Source organism: Dipodomys ordii, unplaced genomic scaffold, assembly GCF_000151885.1.
Source record: "Dipodomys ordii isolate 6190 unplaced genomic scaffold, Dord_2.0 Scaffold13, whole genome shotgun sequence".
Lineage (NCBI taxonomy): Eukaryota > Metazoa > Chordata > Mammalia > Rodentia > Heteromyidae > Dipodomys > Dipodomys ordii.
In genome coordinates this window covers 16,410,170-16,434,027 of record NW_012267229.1, presented here as the reverse complement: position 1 = coordinate 16,434,027, position 23,858 = coordinate 16,410,170, and the positions used below count along the sequence as shown (strand labels likewise).

The following is a 23,858-nucleotide window of genomic DNA, read 5'->3' as shown; positions in this document are numbered from 1 at the left end:
TGTATTTGATTCCGGTGCCCTGCATCTTGTATATACATTTTTCTAATTTGGGGAGGGGAAGGAAAAGAACAAAATGCTGAAATAAGGATACAGGATGACCCACTGTAACAACATGATGTACAAGACACAATGTTGGAAACAAACTTTACAACTTCGGGGAGGGAGAAGTTGGGGAGGAAAGGGATGGTAGGGGGAAAAACAAAGGAGGGGGTAACAATGCTTGATAGGAAATGTACTCATTACCTTACTCATGTAACTGGTATCTTTACATAAAAAATATATATATTAAAAAAATGCCAACTCAGGCAGGAAAGTCCATGAGACTCTTATCTCCACTAAACCACCAGAAAACCAGAAGTGGCACTGTGGCTCAAGTAGAGCTCCTGAAACCCACAGTGCTGGTGAACATTTCATGATTCTCCCCAGAAAGCAGATCTCTGCACTTGACCCAACCAAACATTGAACATTTACTCCACAAGATGGCAGCACTGCATCAAATGCCAGAGCTTGGCTGGGTGGGCCAAATGCCTTTCTTCTACTGGGAAATACATGTGTTGCCTTTGCCAGTTTCTCCTTTTACCCAGAGCCTCTCCCACACTTTCTCAGACACTGGCTCCATTTGGAAATGTCAAAGCTGCAGCAGCTTGGGGCAGCCATCACTAAACTATGATTAAGGAAGTCTCTAGCCCTCCCATTTGGAGGTTCTGATGACAAGCCACACAATTTCCTGCTCACTTACAAAATACATTCCTGGTGAATGAGTCCTCAATGCCCTCCATTCCCCAGCAATCTTTCTGGATTGTCCTGTATCTTCTAAAAAGCTGCTGTTCCAAAAGAAACTCCAGGAATACTATTCTACTTCCAGACGGAACACATTCCCCCCCTTATTCTAAAGAATTCCAAGGGCTGGGAAGGTGGCTCAGTGGTAGAGTGCTTGCCTTGCATGCATGAGGCCCTGGATTCGATTCCTCAGCACCACATAAGCAAAAAGAAAAAAGCTGGAAGTGGTGCTGTGGCTCAAATGGTAGAGCGCTAGCCTGGAGCTGAAGAGCTGAGGGACAGTGCCCAGGCCCAGAGTTCAGGCCCCACGACCGGACCCAAAAAAAACCCAAAAAACAAATAAAGAATTCCAAATACCATCCTAGAGTATTGACAAAAGACATGCCACATACTCCCTTCTGGCCTTGCTGTCTTCCACACTTCTGTTCTTGGGGTAAACATTACTGTAATGTGTATCATCTGTCCTTTGGGTTATTTCTGCCTACTCCACAAACAAAAGACATACCAAAATATTTGACATAAGACAAAAAGTGAACATGTATTTATATTTTGCCAAGATATCCCAAGACCCTAGAAAACATGGCAACTTTACAACAAGCACGGGACTTAGTTCTAACCTAGTTTTTTCACTTATCTCATACATGTGGTATTTCCTTGTGGTGCAGGAACATTAACTGCTAATTTTAAGTGATGTCTAACACAACATCATCCCAAAACACCATATTAAAAGCTTAGTTTGCTGCATTATGAGGTATATGGCTGTCATCTAGTGTACTCTCTTAAAAAACATAACAGAGTTCTGAGAATAAATTTCCACCTCACTATATATGTGTCATCTTTAAAAGAGTTTCAGGGGTGGATGAGAGAAAAGCAGGCTGGAGGAAAAGGACCCTAATGCTGACAGGAGCCAGTAAGAAAAAGAAGAATGCTTGGGAGGCTAAGACACAACATCAAACGTAGCTGGACAAAGAAAGCACCAAAGAATGGTGACAGTTGTTGCCAGTCCTGGGGCTTGAACTCAGGGCCTGGGCACAGTCCGTGAGCTTCTTTTGCTCAAGGCTACCACTCTACCACTTGAGCCACAGCACCACTCTGGCCTTTTCTGTTAATGTGGTACTGAGGAATCGAATCCAGAGCTTCATGCATGCTAGGCAAGCACTCTACCACTAAGCCAACCCACGGAATTATTCATGGAATTATTTATATTTGGTCAGTCATGGGTCTTGAACTTTGGGTCTGGGTGCTGTCTCTCAGCTCTTCAGTTCAAAACTAATGCTCTACCATGGGAGCCACAGCGCCACTTCCAGTTTTCTGGTGGTTTACTGGAGATGAGTCTCCCAGACTTTCCTGTTTAGGCTGGCTTTGAACCAGGATCCTCAAATCTCAGCCTCCCAAGTAGCTAGGATTACAGGCATGAGCCACCGGCACCCGGCTGGAATTAATTCTTTTTTTGGGGAGGGAGGGGGGTCGGTTGTGGGCCTGAACTCTGGGCCTGGGTATTGTCCCTCAGCTCTTCAGCTCAAGGTTAGCCCTCTACCACTTGAGCCACAGTGCCACTTCTGGTTTTTTCTTTTATGTGGTACTGGGGAATCGAACCCAGGGCCTCCTGCATGCAAGGCAAGCACTCTACTACTGAGCTACCTTCCCAGCCCCTGGAATTAATTCTTAAATACTTTCAACTTCACTATTTTGAAACAGCTGCTCTGCCAACACTGATGGTAACTTCCTAGCATTTGGCCAGGTACTAGCAAATAAAACAAATTTGAGTTATAGAATTCTGTAGACATATAGTCAATAGTGAAAATGACATTAAAAATAAAACTAATAGGGGCTGGGAAGGTGGCTCAGTGGTAGAGCACTTGCCTTGCATGCATGAGGCCCTGGGTTCGATTCCTCGGCACCACATAGCAAAAAGAAAAAAAGCCGGAAGTGGTGCTGTGGCTCAAGTGGTAGTGCGCTAGCCTTGAGCTGAAGAGCTGAGGGACAGCGCCCAGGCCCAGAGTTCAGGCCCTATGACCGGACCCAAAAAAAAAAATAGTTTATGCTATGGGAAAACACCTGTGCAAACAAAAGAAAATAAATACAAATTTAATATATAATACTAACATGTGTAAACATATATAATAACATTTAGCTGGTAAAGCACTTGCCTAGCATGCTAGAGGACCTGAGTTCATTCCAGATAGAGAGGGGGGTGGTGGAGAGAGAAGGAGAAGAATGGGAAGAGAAAGAGAGGAGGAAGGAAGGAAGGAAGGAAGGAAGGAAGGAAGGAAAGGAAGGAAAAAAGGAAAGAAGGAAGGAAAAAAGGAAAGAAGAAAGGAAGGAAAGAGAAAGAGAAGTTGGGTTGACAAGGCTGACATTATCAAAACTAAGTGTTTGCATTATTTACATCCCATTAGCTACCAATGCAACTGCTATATGAGAGAAAAAAGTTCCCATGTGGTCATAGCGGTATACCATTTCCTAAGGCTGTGTATTAATGTTAGGTGGGGCTTGGGGGTTTTTTGTTTTGTTTTGTTTTGTTTTTTGGTGTTCTTTTTTTTGGGGGGGGCTGTCAATTGTGGGGCTTGATCTCCTGGCCTGGGCGCTGTCCCTGACCTCTTCACCTCAAAGCAAGTGCTCTACCACTTGAGCCACAGTACCACTCCAGTTTTCTGGTGGTTAATTGGAGACAAGAGTCTCACAGAGCTGGGCGCCAGTAGCTCATGCCTGTAATCCTAGCTACTCAGGAGGCTGAAATCTGAGGATCTCAGTTCAAAGCCAGCCCGGGCAGCAAAGTCTGTGAGACTCTTCATTGACCACCAGAAAGCGGGAAGTGGTGCTGTGGCTCAAGTGGTAGAGTGCTTGCTCGTCTTGAGCTAAAGAGCGCAGAGACAGCACCCAGGCCCAGAGTTCAAGTGACACAACCAACAAAAAAGAAAAAGAAAAAAAAAAAGTCTCATGGACTTTCCTGCTCCAGCTGGCTTTGAACTTTGATCCTCAGATCTCAGCCTCCTGAGTAGCAAGGAATACAGGCGTGAGCCACCAGCACTGCCTAAATATCTTCTTTAAATAAAAGGGGTGTAGGCAAGTTTTCCCAATTTTTTTTTCAGCCTTTTTGCCCAGAAGCAAGTTCAAGTCAATAACACTAGTAGCTATAATTCCAAAAGAAGCCCTCAATCTTACTGAATGAAGAAAGGAGACAATGTTCCATGCAACTACAACTGCTGGAGAAAAGGTAGAAACAAATTTAAAAAATGCAAGGTACAGCATTAAAATATTGTTTTTAAAAAGGGAGGAAATATCAGAAAAGTCTTTTTTCTTTTTTTAGTTCACAAATCATAGTAGAAACACAACTATATATAAATAGAAGAGTGAGATAACTATAAATATGAACCTTCCACAGCAGAAACCTCTTGTAATTCAGCAAGGGGAGATGATGGTTCCGTTTTCATACTGTTTTCTCCCATTGACTTGCAGTTCAATTCCAAGTCTGTAAACCCCAATTCATCCCCAAAGGAGTGGCAAGTTAGAGCAGATGAAACCTGGCTAGCTTCCAAAGTAGACTTCAACTGACCTGGGGGGGAAAAAAAAAGCTTGATACACACAGAGTCTGGAAAACAAGAGACACACACACACACACACACACACACACACACACAGAGTCTGGAAAACAAGAGTCCCACAAACACACACACACACACACACACACACACACACACACACAGAGTCTGGAAAACAAGAGACACACACACACACACACACAGAGTCTGGAAAACAAGAGTCCCACAACAAACTAAACAAGGCAGGGAATTGTTAGAAGAAGCCATTCATCTCACAACAGGCAAGAATACATTCACAAGTCTAACACATTCTAGTCAGGGCTGTGGGTAATTCCAAAGAACAGGGCTAAAGTGAAAGGAGGTCAACCAAAAAGCAGAGCCATGGAATGAGATGGCATCACAAAGACAGTGAGGCAGAGCTCTTCAAGCACTGTGCTTCCAATCCATATGCAGTAGTAAATGAGAGAGAGAAAAAAAAGGAGGGGTTGGGAATGTGGCTTAGTGGCAGAGTGCTTGCCTAGCATTTATGAAGCCCTGGGTTCAATTCTTCAGTACCACATAAACAGAAAAAGCCGTAAGTGGTGCTGTGGCTCAAGTGGTAGAGTGCTAGCCTTGAGCCAAAGAAGCTCAGGGACAATGCCTAGGCCCTGAATTTAAGCCCCAGAACTGCCCCACTCCCCCCCCCCCCGCAAAAAAAAAAGGAGGAAGGAAGGAAGGAAGGGAGGGAGGGAGGGAGGGAGGGAGGGAGGGAGGGACAACAACTACCCCAAAAAAACCCTACAGATGCATCCAAAGCTTGCCTATTGAAGGAATGAATCAACAGAAAAGAACATACTACAAGAATACTTCAGCCCATTCCAGTAATTTCATTTTAAGATAATCTAACACTTATGGAAACCAGTACATACATGATAATTTAGAGTTACTCTCATTAGACAGGCATTAGATGGACAAACAACAGTTTCTAACATGCTCTGACTTACCTTCTTCAGATTGCTTGGTACTAGAAGATGGGTCTTTTACAGGATCCGTATCAACTCTATCAACCAAATCTGGTACAACCAAGCCACCACGATCTAAGATCTCATGGGTCCCATTAGTAGACAGCCTGGAAGACCGTCTCCTGGATAGGTCTTTGTCAGTGTTTTCAGAGCAGTTTTTTGACTTTTCCTGGGCTATAAACCATTAAGAGAGATGGAGTCCAAATACCAACAAGAAGAAATAACTCTGCTTCTACAAGTACATAGGCTGATTGCCTTTAAAAAGACTTTAGAGTGTGAGATTAATATACAATATACCTTCCAGTTTTAAGTAAAGGCAAAGTCTCTTTGTGAGGATAGAATTTTACTTTATTAAAGATTCAGTCTGAAAATAGCTACCAAGGCCTCTCTCTCTCCTCTCTCCCTCTCCCAGTGTCTGTCTGTCTGTCTGTCTCCTCTCTCTCTGTGTGCCAGTCCTGGGGCTTGAAACCTGACTTGGGTGCTATCTGAGCTTTTTTTGCTCAAGACTACCACTTTACCACTTGAGCCACAGCTCCACATCTGGCTTTTTGGTGGTTAATTGGAGATAAGAGTCTCACAAGCTTTCCTGCCTGGCTTGGCTCTGAACTGTGATTCTCAGATCTAAGGTCCCTAAGGAGCTAGGATTACAGGTGTAAACCACCAGCAGCTTGCTTCTTGTGTCAATCTTAACAACTAAGTTCTACTTTGGAATTTCCCAACAAAAAGTCTTATATGAAGCTAAGCACCTCACGCCTGTAATCCTAGCTACTCAGGAGGCTGAGGTCTAAGGATCATGGTTCAAAGCCAACCTGGGCAGGAAAGTCTGTGAGACTCTTATTTCCAATAAATTACCAGAAAACCGGAAGTGGTGTGGCTCAAGTGGCAGAACACTAGCCTTGAGCTGAAGAGCTGAGGGACAGCGCCCAGGCACAGAGTTCAAGCCCCATGACTGACCCCCCCACCCCCCAAAAAAATCTTATATGTTAACTTCCAGAGTCAAGAACTTTATTTAAGTCAGGCACTGGTGGTTCACACCTATAAATTCTAGCTACTCAGGAGGCAGAGATGTGAGGACTGCAGTTTAAAGCCAGCCTGGCTAAGAAAGTCTATGAGACTCTTAGCTCCAATAAACCACAAGAAAACTGCAAGTAGTGTTGTGGCTCAAGTGGTACAGTGCTTGCCTTGAGCTGAAGAGCTCAGGGACAGCAACCAGGCCCAGAGTACAAGCACCATGACTGCCCCCCCCCCAAAAAAAAACCCACAACTTTATTTAGACATATCACAAAGCCAGGCGCCGGTGACTCACACCTGTAATCCTAGCTACTCAGGAGGCTGAGATCTGATCTGAGGATCTCGGTTCAAAGGCAGCCAGGGCAGGAAAGTCTGTGAGACTCTCATCTCCAATAAACCACTAGAAAACCGGAAGTGGCGCTGTAGCTCAAGTGGTAGAGTGCTTGCCTTGAGCTGAAGAGCACAGGGACAGTGCCCAAGCCCAGAGTTCAAGCCCCACGACCGACAAAAAAAAAAAAAAAAAAGATATCACAAAATTCTCTTGAAGCCAAAAAGTTAGTTTTCTAACCATTAAGTAATATTTTTTGAGTTTCACTCAGCATATAAAATCATCCTTGGGGCTGGGAAGGTAGCTCAGTGGTAGAGTGCTTGCCTTGCATGCATGAGGCCCTGGGTTCGAATCCTCAGCACCACATAAGCAGAAAAAAAAAGCCGGAAGTGGCGCTGTGGCTCAAGTGGTGGAGCACTAGCGTTGAGCTGAAGAGCTGAGGGACAGTGCCCAGGCCCAGAGTTCAGGCCCATGACCAGACACAAAAATAAATAAATAAAATCATCCTATTCTAAGCCATTAAACTTCCAGAGGAATCCAAACAAATGTGGTTTATAGAAATGGATATGCTACCACTCAACCCTAACACAGTTTATGCATCTTCAACCAAACACTCCGAATTCAATCACATCCTGTTCACATTAGCTCTTGTGATTAGAATTTATAAGGAATACGGGACAGGATGGACACAGGGAAGACTCAGTGTCAAATTGCAGTCACACATCCACAAACCAGAGACTCACATGAATTTCTGTCAAGGCGAGGTCGTTTTAATGGGATGTCACTTCCTTTTGATATTTTCCGTCTTCTTAATTCCAATGTTATTGGTTGCAAAGTTTGAGAGTTTGAATCCACAGCTATAATGTATACAAAAGCACACAAAAGGCATGCAATTTTTAATACCCAATTTTGCATGTGTGTGTATATATATATATATACACATATACACACACATATATATCTTATATCCAAAACACCCTTAAACTATAAACAGATCATCAGCCATAGTGATACCATGTCTCAAAAAAAAACCATCCTTTGGAAGTGGCGCTGTGGCTCAAGCGGTAGAGGGCTGGCCTTGAGCTGAAGAGCACAGGGACAGTGCCTGAGCCCAGAGTTCAAGCCCCATGACCAACAAAAACAAAAAACAAACAAAAAAACCAACCTTTGAAAAGAGTATTGCTACTTAAGGTAAAAGCAAAATTTAAATGAGAGAAAAATTACTTCAGAAGATCATGATACCTTGCAGGCCATCTTTTGAATGTCTATATGGATGTCTATAATCCACTTTCCAGAGCCTTAACATACCACAATATGACTGCTTAAAAATATGAAAATATGGGCTGGGAAGGTGACAGGTGGTAGAGTGCTTGACTTGCATGCATGAGGCTCTGGGTTTGATTCTTCAGCACCAAATAAACAAGCAAACAGAAAACAGAAGTGGGGCTCTGGCTCAAATGGTAGGGCACTAGCCTTAAGCCAAAGAGGTGAGGGGCAGTGCCCAGGCCCAGAGTTCAAGCCCCATGACCAAAAAAAAAATTATAAATATAATATATATTATATACATTATATATATATTATATACATTATATATATATATATATATATATATATGAGCAAAATCAAAGTCTTTCTTCTTTTGAGGCAAATTCTTGCCTCTTGGCTTCAATTCTCAATCCTATTGCTTCAGCCTCCCAAGTAGTAAGGATAACTGCTGGCACTTGTCGGTCATTTAAAATACCATTGTATCATCTCAGCAAAGATGAAATGTATAATGGTATACACCTATAATTCCAGCATTTGGAAGGCTAAAAGCAGGAAGATCACAAATTTGAGGCCCACTTGGGCTCTAATGATATCCTGTCCAAAAGAAAAGAAAACTTGGGTGCCAGTGGCTCATGCCTATAATTCTAGCTACTCAGGAGGCTGAGGCCTATGGATCATACTTCAAAGCCAACCTGGACAGAAAACTCTTATCTCCAATTAACCACCAGAAAACTGGAAGTAGAGCTGTGGTTCAAAGTGGCAGAACTCTAGCCTGGAGTGAAAAAGCTCAGGGATAGTGCCAAGGCCCTGAGTTCAAACCCCACAACAGACTAAAAAAGAGGGGATGGAAGGGGAAGGGCCTGTCTAAGGCTTAGTTATTGTTTTCAATCTCTAATTCCTAAATTAATTATTATTGGTTCCTTAAGAGTCCCCCAAATCAACATTTATGTTCTCTTAAAAAAAAAAAAAAAAAAAGCCTAGCACAGGAGACTGTGCTATTAGCTATCAGTGCTCCAAGCAAGACTGCTGATTCAGCTTCCACATAATTTAGCAATGCAGATACTAAGCCTTGAAAAGTGCTTACTCTATTTCTAAGCCCAAAATATAAAACTCTCTTCCTCAATCCAGAAGTATGAAAATTCAAAAAGGCAGAAGGAGGAAAAGGAAAAAGAACTGAGCAAAGGAAGAAAAGACAAGGTGGAGAGGGAAGGGGAAGAAAACAACTCATCTTAAGATCAGTAACTTCAGATCTATCATGTCAACTGGCTGAACAAGAGACAGACCTGAGCTATCAGAAGGCAACCTTCATTCATGGACTTGCTGGGTTCAATCTTCCCAACATGTCAATCAATATCATTCTGTTACAAGTGGTAAATTTTAGAACACACAGACTCCAAGTTAAACACAAATAACAAACATCTTTCTCTTTCTCAGTCTCTTTCCCTCTTCCCATACCACCCACAAGCTTGTTTTGACAGTACTGAGGTTCATACACAGGACCTTCGACTTGCTAGCAAGCACTCTACTGCTTGAGCCACAATTGAATCAGCTCTTTTCCCTCTGTTTTTTTTTCTAGCACCTTGCTTTTTATTTTTTTCCTCACCTGTGCTGGTAAGAACACAATCCTCCTATTTATGCTGTATACTGCTGTACCCAGCTACACAACTCTCTCTTAGTAGCTGAAATTTTGTTCCCAATCAGATTTACTCAAGTAGAGAACTCGACTCCATCCAACTGATGAACTTATACCAAGTAAAACTCAGGATGTAGAGGGAGAGAGAGAGAGAGAGAGTGTTAGTTGTTGGAGGCTGAACCAAGAGCCAGTGTGTGTGTGTGTTAGTTGGAGGCTGAACCAAGAGCCTGTGTGTGTGTGTGTGTGTGTGCGTGTACGTGTGTGTGTGTGTTAGTTGTTGGAGGCTGAACCAAGAGCCAGGCACTCTATCACTGAGTTGTATCACCAATCTCTCTCCCCACACACTTTCTCCTTCTCTCCCAGTCTTCTCTCTCTCCCTTTCTCTCTGATACTAGGCTTTGACCTCAGTACCTTGCACTAACTAGGCAGGTACTCCACCTGTTGCATCATACCTTCAGCCCCTAATGCAACCTTTTAAGGGGATATGAATTATGTACAAGATATCTAGAAAACCTTCGTTCCATTGAAGTCATATACAAATGAAGACTGACCATACAAATAAATGTTCTCTAAACTCTCCTAATAATAACAACCACTGGGGAAGCTTGCTAAAAATTTGTATTTCCAAGTTTCCATGCAGAGATTCTGATTTGAGGGGGACTGAAGTATAGCTAGAAGCTTTTTACAAATGCTTCAGGCAAGAGTTCATGTTAAGGATTTAAATTTTTTTTCTGTTAAATTTATCCTATATAGTATGAAATTCTACACTTACAAAATTAAGATAATAAATGACATCAAGTGGCTTCATAACAGCAGTTTGCAAACTGGAGTACAACTACCCTAGATATGTATCCCAGATGGTACAAGCCAGAGGATCATTAACTAAAGAAGCATCAATCTCACATATATTCTGTCCCAAAGTAAGCTAAGGATACATCAAATTCTCACCAGTTCACATTTTCACCTCTCTTTCTATAAATGTCCTTCTACTTTGCATAACAAGTTTACTTCTCATTCAGCACCTATCTTAAAGTGGTATACTGCCTGGGTTCTTCATTTGAATACAGATGCTCAGAGGTTATTTTCTCAATTCACTTGAGCCTCAGGGCTTCTCTCCCAGAAGCCTGTCATGAAAGTAAATATGTTTAAGGCCAATGCTGTCCAATAGAAATACAGTGACAGCCACAAATGTAAGCCATATGTGATTTTTTTTAAATTTAGGCTGATGGACTGGGAAGGTGGCTCAGTGGTAGAATGCTTGCCTTGCATGCATGAGGTCCTGGGTTCAATTCCTCAGCATCACGTAAACAAAGTCAGAAGTGGTGCTGTGGTTCAAGTGGTAGAGCGCTAGCCTTGAGCTGAAGAGCTGAGGGACAGTTCCCAGACCCAGAGTTGAGGCCCCACAACTGACCCCCCCCCAAAAAAAGGCTGATTCAGGCACTGTATCTAATATTGTAATCCTAGCAACTTGGGAGGCAAAGATGAGAAAGATCATGGTTTGAATCCAGCCTGGGCAAAAAGTTTGTGAAGTTCAACCTCAACCATTAAAAAGTTGGGCTTGGTGCACACTTGTCATCCCCACTATGTAAAAAGCCTAAGTAGGAGGATTATGGTCCAGGCAAGCCTGGGCTAAACCTGAGACTCAATCTAAAAAATAATTAAAGTAAAATAGGCAGGGACATGGCTCAAGTGGTAGCCTGCCTAGAAAGTGCAAGGTCCTGTGATCAAAACCCAGAGTTCTGGCTGGACATATTGGCTCACACCTGTAATGTTAGCTATTCAAAGGTGGGGATTCAAGTCAGGGCAAAAAAGGTCATGAGCCTTTATTTTAACCAATAAATAGCTGGGTGTGTTGGTAAATGACTGTCACTCAGGAAGTATAAATAAGAGGATGGTGACTCAAGCCATCCATGCAAAAAGCAAAACTATTAAAAGAAAATTAACTAAAGCCAAAAGAAAGGGTAAATATGTGTGGGAATATAACAAAATCCCTTCTGTATAACTAACATAAGCTATAAACCAAAACAAAAATGGCTAGTGGTGTGACTCAAATGACAGAGTATGTGCCCATCAAGCAAATGGGCTCTGAGTACAAACCCCAGTAATATAAAAATAATAAACAAATTAGTAGCTATACTGTGGTTGGAAGCTAGCCCAGGCAGATAAATTCAAGAGGCTCTTATTTCCAATTAACTAGCAAAAAGCAAGAACTAGAAGTGAGACTTATATGGTAAGGTACCAGCTGTTAGGAAAGAAAAAAAAAAAAAGATGGGCACCAGTGGTTCATGCCTGCAATCTTAGCTACTCAGGAAGCTGAGATCTGAGGATCATGGTTCAAAGCCAGCCCTGCAGGAAAGTCCAAGACACTCTTATCTCCACTAGAAAACTGGAAGTGGTGCTATGGCTCAAGCAGTAGAGTGCTTGCCTTGAGCTGAAGAGCACAGGGACAGAACCCAAGCCCAGAGTCCAAGCCCCATGACCAAAAATAAATAAATAAAAAGCTAAGCAAGAGTACAGGGAAGGCCATTATTCAAGCCCCAGTACTGGAGCAACAACAACAAAAAAAAAAAAGTTTGAAAATTAAACTGATTATGAAAATATATTTAGGTCAACATAAAACAAAATTGGTGGGGGAAGGGTGAAGATCTGAGGCTGTAGCTCAGTGGTAGAGCCTAGTCCTAGTATGTATAGGCCCCAGCATGATAAAAACAAAAAATATTTTACAGTCTTTAAAATTCTAAATTATTATAGCCAGGCAACAGAGACTCATACTTATAATTCTAGCTACTCAGAAGGCTGAGATCTAAGGATTAATGTTTGGAGCCAGCCTAGGGAGGAAAAAGCCATGAAACTCTTAATCTCCAGCTAGCTACCAAAAAAGCCAGAAGTGGAGCTGTGGCTTAAGTGATAGAACACTAGACTTGAGCACAAAAGCTCAGGGACAGCATGAAGGCCCAGGTTCTGAGTTCAAGCCCCCCATTACCCCCAAATCTAAATTATTTTACTTTCTAATCATTTTATAAACACATATTTTATATTGTTTACAGTCTTAAGTGTTTGAGGTCAAGCATGTTCATTTTATACTTACAGCACATCCATATTCAGACTAGTCAATTTCATAGTCACAAGTGGCTAGTGGCTACCATTTTAGACATTATAGATCTAAACACTATTTAGATCTACAAACAAGTCCAACAAGCTCAGCTTTTGAAGGCAAAACCCAATTACAAATACTGAGAGGGTCCTTTATTTCATGTGGGAACAAATCAACCCATTATCTTATTTCCTATAAAATTCAGATGTGAGAAAATTATTAGTTGGGAGTATGAATTGATTTTTAAATTTTGGTGGTATTAGTTTGAACTCAGGACTTCATGATTACTATGTAAGCACTCTAACACTTGAGCCATGCTTCCAGCTCTATTTGCTTTTTTCTTTTTGGTGGAACTAGAGTTTGAAGTCAGGCCTCACACTTCTTAGAGGTAGTACTCTACTGCTTGAGCCATGCCTCCAACCTTCAAATTTTATATTTTAAATATATCCGTTGAAGGTATCTGAGTGACAAATAGATTATTTCTTGAAAATGTGATAGAGAATTCAGTTGTCAATATTCATGTAGGGAACACATAAGCAAGAAGGTCTGAAGACCAATGAAAAGCATATATTTATTTAATCATGAACAGGTTTAGTCTACACATGGGGAAGCAGAGTATCTTCATGCTAATGAGTCATTCTGGAGAATAAGCATTTGGCTTAGGAAGAAATCAGTGTTTGTTTCATTCCTGGTGATTCTAGAAGAATTTCACACATTTACATATTTCCTTAAATATCTTTGTATTTTTAACCATAACCATGAGTCTTATTATTTAGCCATCTCACCTTTTTACTTAGGCTATAAAAATTCCTCAACCAATAATAACTCTCTGAAGAGTTCAATTTCAGAATGTACACATGCCTCCCTTGATCCAACATTGTTTGGATCCATCTCTTCAGATGCCCTTTTCTTTTTTTCTTTTTCTTTCTTTCTTTTTTTTTGTGGTACTGGAAATGGATTCAGGACTTCACACATGCTAAGGTAAGCGCTCTATCACATGAGCTATGTCTCTAGCTCCTTTGTATGTTGCTGCTGCTGCTGTTGTGTTTTTTTGCATTTTTGTTTGAGATAGGATCTCACTAACTTTGCCCAGGTTGGCGTTGAACTGGCGATCTTCCTGCCTCGGACTCAAGTAACTGGGACTACAGGGGTGTATCACCAGGCAAGCTTCTTCCTTTCTTCTTTCATGTCTGTCTCAGTAAAAGTCTATTTCCTGATCCCAGATTCTATCAGGCTTCCTTAAACCGAGACCATTTGTACAGGTACAGCAGAAGGCCTTAGCTCCTTTGGCTTTGTCTGTAAGCTGGAGTATCTGAGAACCATAAACTACTATTCTAGAAGCTTGATCACAGCCTCGCTCCCCAATATGTCCATCTGGATAGATGCCTCACTAAAATCCAGCTCCACAGCACAACTTGTTCTCAGAGCACAAGACAGAGTCAGTCACAAACACGAAGGAAGGACTGAAGTACAGAAGATACAAAGAACCGCAAGAACCACAGAAGAGCACTCTGGCATCGCCCATTGCAGAGCCCACTTGGGAAACTCACCAGTAGGAGCTATGGAAGGGGGTCTGCCTCGTTTTCTCTTTGGCTCCCTCAAGTTCTCTTGTGGACTCTTCACAATGTCATTTTCAGGCTTCTTATCCACTTGGACGTCTCCAGAGTACTCCCTGTCATTCTCTGAAATGTTCTCCTTATCTTCCTTCTCATTCTTGGGAAGGCTCTTCTCAGATCCCTTCCCTTTTTCAGAACAGATTAGCTTTCCTTCTTTGTCAGGCTGCTTGGGTCGCTTTTCTGTCTTTAAGGTTTTGTCCTTCTTCACATTGGTGGCTTTTCTCTGCTCTTTAAACTTCTCTCGTTTATCAGGAGTTGATGAAAGACTTTTGTGATCTGTTTCTTTAGGCCTAGCATTACCCACAATATTCTAAAATGAGCAAAATAGTGATGAAACACACTTTGTGATTACTTGCAAACATAAAATGAGGAGATTGCTTGCAAATTTATGAAGACAAATGAAGATACTAAGAGAGGACATATGCCAGGTTACATAATGGAAAGAATCTGAAAATATCCACCTGCACTTAGGTTTCAGAATCAATCTTGTTTTTTTGTTTTTGAGAACCAATACTAAACTTAAAGAAAACAAATGTCATGTTCAATCTCAGACTGAATAAGCTCTCCTTTATTGTGATGACTAAGTCACTAAAGACTAAAAGGTCAAGCAACTAGGCAAAATCCTTTTTTGAAAGCAATCTTTCTGACAGATGTTCTAAGAAAATGCTTTCATGTTCCATCCTTCTTACCCTTACCCACGGTTTTCTGTGGCCTTACCTCAGATTGCCAGTGTATGTCAATGCCCAGTTTGGAAGAAAAACTCAAACAAAAAACAAAACTCAAATTGCTGAGAATGCTCTACCTAGAATTATGGTCTCAGCATCCTATCCTGGATAAAGGCTGTGCTCAGCTCAACAAACTACCTCCTGTAGTCTTGAGCTATTTTCTTTCCAATGGAAGCAAGTAATATTTCTTGGTTACTTTATTCTTGAATTATTTTAAAATTTAACCTAAAAATCTCATGTCCCAGTGTAAGCGTCATAATAAAGCCAGCTCTGAAGTCTCTGGATAATTTAAGTTACAATTAAGTCTGTGTATCTCTCTAACAAGTCATTAAGAAAGAACCTGACATCCTTAGCATGTAGTACACAATAGAATTAAAGGTTTAATCTGTTTGGTAGGAGAAACTTAAAAAAAAAAAATTATTCCCTAGGGGAAATAACATTTTCCCAAATCCCAAAAATTATTCTGAAAAAAGCCAGATATTCTTAGTACCTGTCAGGCAAAAATATAAAGTCCAACTACCCTATTAGAAAGGGATATATAAGAAATCTGATTAACTTAAAAGTTTACACTTCCATTAATTTTTTTTGTTTATACTTGTAAACTAAAATATCAAGAAATGTCATTTGCAAACAGAATGATCTGACTTTGAACCTAGATCTACAAATATCCTTAATGTCCACTTAGGAATTGGTTAAAGGACAGATGTATACAGATTACAAATACTGCACAGCTATTAAAAAGACAAGAAGTTTGAGAAACTTGGGGAAATGTTATTTTGGTAAGAGAAAAGACCAAGTTACACAACAGTAATATACCATATGAGTTCAATTTTGGAAAGATACATATGTATATAGTGTTAGCAACAAAAAAAAATTCATAAGGATATGTAACAAAATGTCGAGGGCAAATATATATAAGAGCAAATATAGAATATACATGTGTATATACATATATGCATATATGTATATATATTATATATGGATGAGACTTTTCAAATTTCTACAATAAATATTGTTTTTGTAAGCTAAAAAACATTACTAAACAAAAAGAAAATACTCAATCTATTCTAATACTGTGTGAAAAAACTTTAAAACTGTACATGTCAGCTATCTTTAGTCAAAGCATTATACTCTTGAAAAATCAAAGTCCAGGAGGCATTTCGCCTTGTGTGTGGTGGATGGCCTGGATTGTTATCAGGGGAGCCACACACAAAACTCAAGAAGTGAAACATCCACAAAACTTAGTCACTAAGGTTCTATCTCCAAGCCAAAGCTCTGTGATGTTATTAACCAACTTACTACATAAACAGTTAACACCTGTCACTCTGGGGAACCTGAATTTTTACTGGGGGAGTTTCAGAATACAATCTGCCAATTCAGATAGGTTCATATTTTAGTTCTCGAGATTAACTCATTGTACAAACTTAACACCAAAAATTCCATATTAAAGGGCAAAATAATGTTATAGTATACAGTATGGCTCCTCAAGATGCCTAGGAAGCAAATAATCAAAGCAAAAGCATCATCCAGGGCCAAAATTCTGTAATTTTGTCAATACTGTAAAGGAAAAGCAGAAAAAGTTAAAAAAAAAAAAAAAAACCTCATACACAGTGAAACTAAAGGAGGACACTCTTGGAAGAGGAACATTATGGCACAATGCCTATGTGCATCTGATCATATAAAATAATGTTTATTGAAATGATCAGCAGAAAGTGGAAACAAGAGGCTTTTTTCCTTTGTTGTTTTTGTTTTTTTTTTGGTCCGGTTGTGGGGCCTGTACACTGGGCCTGGGCGCTGTCCTTCAGCTCTTCAGCTCAAGGCTAGTGCTCTACCACTTGAGCCACAGCGCCACTTCTGGTTTTTTTCTTTTTGCTTATGTGGTGCTGAGAAATCGAACCCATGACCTCATGCATGCAAGGCAAGGGCTCTACCTCTGAGCAACCTTCCCAGCCCTTCTTTGTTGTTTTTGTTTTCTTTTGTCTTGTTTGTCCATTTGTCTTTGGGAGGGCAAGGACGGTCACAGAAATGGAGGGAAGCAAAACAAAAAAAAAAAAAAATGGAGGGAGGCAAAGGCTGAACAAATACATCAGTGGTACTCACAAGAAACTGTTGAAAATGAACTATATACAACACGTGAGTGGAATGGGAGAAAAAAACTGGGAGAGAGTTAGGGAAGGGGTTACAGTATCCAAAAAGAACTGTAACTTTACCTGACTTATGTAATCCATCTGTACATTTTTTTTAAATTAAACTTTAAAAAAAGACATAACTTTAGCTGGGCCCTGATGGCTTATGCCTGTAATCCTAGCAACTCAGGAGGCTGAGATCTGAGGATCATGGTTCAAAGCCAGCAAGGGCAGGAAAGTCCATGAGACTCTTATCTCCAATAAACCACTCAGAAAACTAGAAGTGGTGCAGTGGCTCAAGTGGTAGAGCGCCACCTTGAGCTGAAGAGCTAAAGGACAGCATTCAGGCCCAGAGTTCAAGCCCCATGACTGGCCCCAAAAAAAAATTAAAAAGAGATAATTTTGAAAAAAATTCAGTCTATCTTTAAAAGTATCACGTTCTCACTAAGTGCATGTATGGAAATATCACCATGAAACCCCTTCATATTTCAAAAGTATATTAACTCAAAAATAAAAAGTAAAAACAGGGTCAAGCACTGGTGGCTCATACCTGTAAATTTAGCTACTAGGAAGGTCAGAACTGTGGTTCAAAGCAAGCCCAATGGGTAAGTTTATGAGACTTATCTCCAATTAACCAACAAAAAGTTAGAAATGGAGCTATTGCTCAAATGGTAGAGCAGTAGTCTTGAGCAAAAAAGCTACAGGACAGTGTCCAGGCCCTGAGTACCAAGCCTAAGTACCAGCACAACCTCCCCAACTAATAATACTGGTAATAGTAGTGTAGTAGTTGTTGTTGTTGTAATTGTAGTAGTAGTAGCAATAGTAGTAGTAAGGTAGCCATGACAGGTACTAATGACTTGGCTAATGCTTATAATCCTAGTTATTCAAAACACTGAGAGCTGAGGGTTGAAGTTCTGATTCAGCCAAGGCAGAAGATTCCATCACACTCTTTTCTCCAAATAACCACCAAAATGCCAGAAGTAGAGGTGTGGCTCATGTGACAGAGCCCCTTGGGGAAAAAAGCCAAGTGAAAACTCAAAACCCTAAGTTTAAGCCACAGTACTGGTATATTAAAAAAATAAAGGGCTGGGAAGGTGGCTTAGTGGTAGAGTGCTTGCCGTGTAAGCATGAGGCCCCGAGTTCGATTCCTCAGCACCACATAAGCAGAGAAAGCCGGAAGTACTAGCCTTGAGCTGAAGAGCTGAGGGACAGCGCCCAGCCCCAGAGTTCAGGCCCCACAACCGACAAAAAAAAAAGTAAATAAACAAAGTAAAATAAAGTATTTTTTAAAAGTGTGCTTCAGCCAGGTGCCAATGGCTTATGCCTGTAATCCTAGCTACTCAGGACGCTAAGATGTGAGGATCTGAGATGTGAGGATCACGGTTCAAAGCCAGCCTGGGCAGAAAAATCGTGAGACTCTTATCTCCAATAAGCCACTAGAAAACTGGAAGTGGCACTATGGCTCAAGTGGTAGAGCGCTTGCCTTGAGCTGAAGAACTGAGCAACAGCACCCAGGCCCAGAATTCAAGCCCCATGATTGACAAAAAAAAAGGTATGCCTCAAACTTCAATGTATGCATATACAATGTATAAATACACAAAAGAATTTGAAGCATATTGTCATCACAAGAAAAGATACAAGAGGTCAGAGAATTAATAAATACTGAGTAACCAGTAATAAAAAATCTTGCTAAGAGCCGGGCGCTGGTGGCTCACGCCTGTAATCCTAGCTACTCAGGAGGCTGAGATCTGAGGATCGAGGTTCAAAGCCAGCCCGGGCAGGAGAGACTGTGAGACTCCTATCTCCAATAAACCACCAGAAAACCGGAAGTGGCGCTGTAGATCAAGTGGTAGAGCGCTCACCTTGAGCTGAGAGCTGAGGGACAGCGCCCAGGCCCAGAGTTCAAGCCCCATGGCCGACCAAAAAAAAAAAAAATCTTGCTAAGGCGCTAGGAATGTGGCTTAGTGGTAGAGTGCTTGCTTAGCATGCATGAAACCCTGGGTTCGATTCCTCAGTTCCACATAAACAGAAAAAAATCAGAAGTGGTGCTGTAGCTCAAGTAGTAGAGTGCTACCCTGAGCAAAAAATGAAGCTCAGCCCCAGGACTGGCAAAAACAAAAAACCTTGCTAAAAAGGGAACTGGTAATTCATATCTGTAATCCCAGCTACTTAAGAGGCTAAGATGGAGGATCACAGTTCAAAGCCAGTAGTCACAGCAGGAAAGTTTGTGAGACTCTTATCTCCAATTAACCACCAGAAAACCGGAAGTGGCACTGTAGCTCAAGTAGTAGAGCGCTAGCCTTGAGCTGAAGCCTTGAGCTCAGGGACAACACCCAGTTCAAGCCTCACAACTGATCAAAACAGAAAACAAAAACTTGCTAACTTGCTTAACTATCAACAACTAACACATGAATATCAATCAAAATTAAAAAAAAACATATCAAAATTTTGGTCTCTACTTTCCCCTCAACTTTTCATTAAGAGATAAATACAAGAGATTTAAAAAGAAAGAAAGAAAGGGCTCATAGTTTTATGGACCCTATCTCTAGTATCAGCAATCAGGCTCCATATGCAGGAAAAGTACATCCAAATCCAAGATTCTTAAACCAGGCATATCTAAGCTAAAATGGCTGCTAAGTCAATAGTACAGGATAGCTCTGTAAACCATAAGGTCATGGTCCTAAGTCATGAAGATGAAGAGAAAATACGTTCTAGGTCTTGATAAATGGTTCAACAGATCCCTGTAATGGGAAGCATCTGTGGAAGCAAGCTATCTCCAGGAAAAGGAAACAGTAGTTATCAGATACTTTTGAGAAAAGATGAGAAAAGCAGTAGGCATTCAGCATTTTTTAAAAAAAGAATATGTGTTAAAAGAAACAGGAAATGTACTCTTTAACCTGACTTATGTAACTGTAATCGCTCTGTACATCACCTTTATAACAACAATTTTAAACATTAAAAAAAACTGGCAAAGAAACAAATATTTACAACTTTTAAAAGTCTGTGTTACTTTCTGGTGAAAATGTATCAGATGGAGGAAATAAAGACTTGTCATCATAAACAAATATCTCTTTATTTGAGAAACCAAAGTACAATGTTAGCATTGTCATAACACAAAGCACAAAACCACAATTCTCACCTGATCTTTGGAAAAAGCTTTGACATGAATATGTTTGACAGTCTGAACTACTCCATCATAAAATTTCACAGTGTAAGTACCTAAAATTCAAGAAGATAGGATTTTAACTCACAGTTTCATGAAAGCAGCAACTTTCAACCTATAAACACAAGGGAGTTCCAACCACATAATAAACGTATGGGTTTTGGGTTTTTTTGGTCATCAATACTGGGGTTTGAACTCAGGGCCTCTTCTCTCCCTTGGCATTTTTGCTCAAGGATGGTACTCTACCACTTGTGCTACACCTCTACTTCCAGCTTCTTACTGATTAACTGCGGAGGAAGTTTCACAGATTTATCCACTCTGGCTAGCTTCAAACTGCAATCCTCAGATCTCACATTCTTGAGTAGCTAGCATTATAGGTGTGAATTACCAGTACTTGGCATGAATTAAAATTTTCTAAGAGGGGCTGGGAAGGTGGCTCAGTAGTAGAGTGCTTGCCTCACATGCATGAGGCCCTGGATTCAATTCCTCAGCACCAGATACACAGAAAAGCCAGAAGTGGGCATTGTGGCTCAAGTGGTACAGCACTAGCCTTAAGCTGAAGAACACAGGATCAGCACCTAGGCCAAGAGTTCAAGCTCCACTACTGACCCCCCCCAAAAAAAAATCTAGGTGGGCGCTGGTGACTCAGACCTGTAATCCTAGCTACTCAGGAGGCTGAGGTCTGAGGATCTCGGTTCAAAGCCAGCCCTGGCAGGAAAGTCCTGGAGATTCTTATCTCCAATAAACCACTAGAAAACCAGAAGTGGCATTGTGGCTCAAGTGGTAAAGTGCTCACCTTGAGCTGAAGAGGGCAGGGACAGCACCCAAGCCCAGAGTTCAAGCCCCACGACCGACCAAAAAAAAAAAAAAAAATCTAAGACTCACAGTTCTAATGATGTAGTACAGAAATAGAATCCCTACTTGGCATGCACAAAGCCTTTAGTCTGATTCCCAGAACCACAACAAAAAAAAAAATCAAATTCAATTGTCTTATATCCAAGAAACTATATGCTTGCCTAGACATCTTAGTCAAGGTTAGTTGTTATCTAGAAAATTCATTTATCTACTTTAATAAAAACACAGGGTCTGGGAATGTGGCTGAGTGGCAGAGTGCTTGTCTAGCATGCATAAAGCCCTGGGTTCAATTCCCTAATACCATATAAACAGAAAAGGCTGGGAAGTGGAGCTGGAGCTGTGACTCAAAGTGGTAGAGTGCTAGCCTTGAGCAAAAAGAAGCTCAAGGACAATGCCCAGGTCCTGAGTTCAAGCCCCAGGATTGGCAACACACACACATACACACACACACACACAAATTTTAATTTGTAAATCAAATTTAGACCAAGAACAAAGAACAGTAAAACAATTACATATGTGAGGAAAATGAAGATTTATTTATTTCTTGATGTGTAATTAATTTCTGTAATGGAATATCTGTTTTCTTGGTTTGGAGTCAATAATATCTTTCAAACTTTAAAGGTTTTACTGCAGGTTATAGTTTTTAGAGGTTGCATTAATCTCAAAATTCATGTTGCAATACTTTAAGATATAGTACACCAAAATAGTGATGGGTGCTATTTGTTCAACAAATGATCATTATGGATTTTTTAGGGGGATGGGGTTGGTCATGGAGCTTGAACGCTGGGCCTGAGTGCTGTCCCTCAGCTCTTCAGCTCAAGGTGAGTGCTCTACTACTTGAGCCACAGTGCCACTTCTGGTTTTCTGAATGGTTTACCGGAGATAAGAGTCTCACAGACTTTCTTGCCCATGCTGGCTTTGAACCGTGATCTCAGACTCTTGAATAGCTAGGATTATAGGTATGAGCCACCAGTGTCTGGCTAATCTTATCTTAATAGAACATTCAGCTACAAAAATTCTCATTAGGTCCATTCAAACCAAAGCTTGAAAATTTTCCCACCTTAGAAATAATTCTTATCCTACCTTTGCACTCCATTTTTTATCATAGGGATTTAAAAATAAAATCATAGTTAATTTAAAAAACAAAAAAGGGAAGAACTGGTAACCATGTAAGGGTTCATACTGGGAAACAGTTCTGTTTATACTACCTATTTCCCAACTAATTAAAAATAAAAAAAAAATTTTTTTTTAAACCCTAGCATGTGGCTTAGTGGTAGAGTGTTTCTCTGTCAGGCATGAAGCCAGAAGTGGCGTTGTCACTCAAGTGGTAGAGTGGTAGCCTTAAGCAAAAGAAACTCAGGGACAGTGCCCGGGCCATGAGTTCAAGCCCCAGGACTGGTAAAAAAAAAAAAAAAAAAGAAAGAAAAGAAAAGAAATGTGTATGTCCCAGGCTGGTCCCAAACTCCTGAGCTCAAGCAATCCACTGCTTCAGGATCCCAAATAGCTGGGACTACAAGTATCCACTACCACAGGTAGCTTTTACTTCCTTCTTATCCATTCTGTCCCTTCCCCATCTGTCCTCCAGTCCTAAGTAGGGCCTTGTTAATGACTAGGCCCTTCTAAGTCAAGTCCAAATGCTTGTGCCTACGTAGTCAAAGGCCAAGGCAACATGAGGCCAATTATTATTCTCTTTATTTCTCTTTACCAACACTACAGATTGAAGATACAGCTCAGTGGCAGTGTACTTTCCTAGTTTTTATCATTAGCAATAGGGAGAGGGGAAAAGCATCAAATACCCACCAATTCAAAGTGACCCACTGAAACTTCCTGTAGCATATCCATCTCCACATCTTGATCAAAGTGGTGTCCTGTCTAGAATGTGCAATTCAGTGATCCTTAGGTGGCCAACTCAAATGACCACAATTCCACAGTGTCCCAGCTACTGTAAATTCCTCCTGCTCTGACCTCTAAAAAACTCATTTGGCAACTGCCCTACAAAGAGACTTAGCACTAAGTCTACATCCAAATAAATAAAAATCCCAAATGGAAGAAAATTCTTCATGGTCAGAGGCCATGGCTCACAGTTTCTTCCTCACACAGAGGCTGGCTCATAACAAAGCAGTGCTTCTCAGCAGCAGCAGTTATTCCAAGAAACCTGTCAGAAATGTAATTTACCAGCCCCATCTCAGTTTTTCCTTTTTTTTTCTGCCAGTGTGGGGCTTGAACTCCGGGCCTGGGCACTAATCCTGAGCTTCTTTTTTGTTGTTGTTGTTGATGATTTTTGGGGAGTTTTTGGGTCCAGTTGTGGGGCCTGAACTCTGGGACTGGGCGCTGTCCCTCAGCTCTTCAGCTCAAGGCTAGCACTCTACCACTTGAGCCACAGCCCCACTTCCGGCTTTTTTCTTTTTGCTTATGTGGTGCTGAGGAATTGAACCCAAGGCCTCAGCCATGCAAGGCAAGCGCTCTACCACTGAGCCACCTTCCCAGCCCCCTGATCCTTAGCTTCTTTTGCTCAAGGCTAGCACTCTACCACTTGAGCCACAGCACTACCCCTGACTTCTTTTTCTGGTTGGTTATGGGTCTTGAACTCAGGGCCTGGGTGCTGTACCTCAGCTGCTTTGTGCTCAAGGCTAGTGCTCTACCACTTGAGCCACAGCACCACTTCTGGCTTTTTTCTTTTTGCTTATGTGGTGCTGAGGAATCGAACCCAGGGCCTCA

The 23,858-nt window shown here is 41.1% G+C and overlaps 1 protein-coding gene across 2 annotated transcripts in view; it reads right to left on the bottom strand.

Annotated features, from left to right (window-relative positions):
- Phf20 (PHD finger protein 20) overlaps positions 1-23,858 on the bottom strand; it is a 113,159-nt gene that overhangs the window by 27,325 nt on the left and 61,976 nt on the right. For both annotated transcript variants that reach the window (XM_013010920.1, XM_013010921.1), the window contains exons 5-9: positions 20,262-20,341; positions 14,206-14,581; positions 7,406-7,519; positions 5,306-5,497; positions 4,157-4,336 (exon numbers count right to left, since the gene is read on the bottom strand). In XM_013010920.1, the coding sequence (XP_012866374.1) occupies positions 4,157-4,336; positions 5,306-5,497; positions 7,406-7,519; positions 14,206-14,581; positions 20,262-20,341 (942 nt within the window). The remainder of the gene's footprint in view (positions 1-4,156; positions 4,337-5,305; positions 5,498-7,405; positions 7,520-14,205; positions 14,582-20,261; positions 20,342-23,858) is intronic.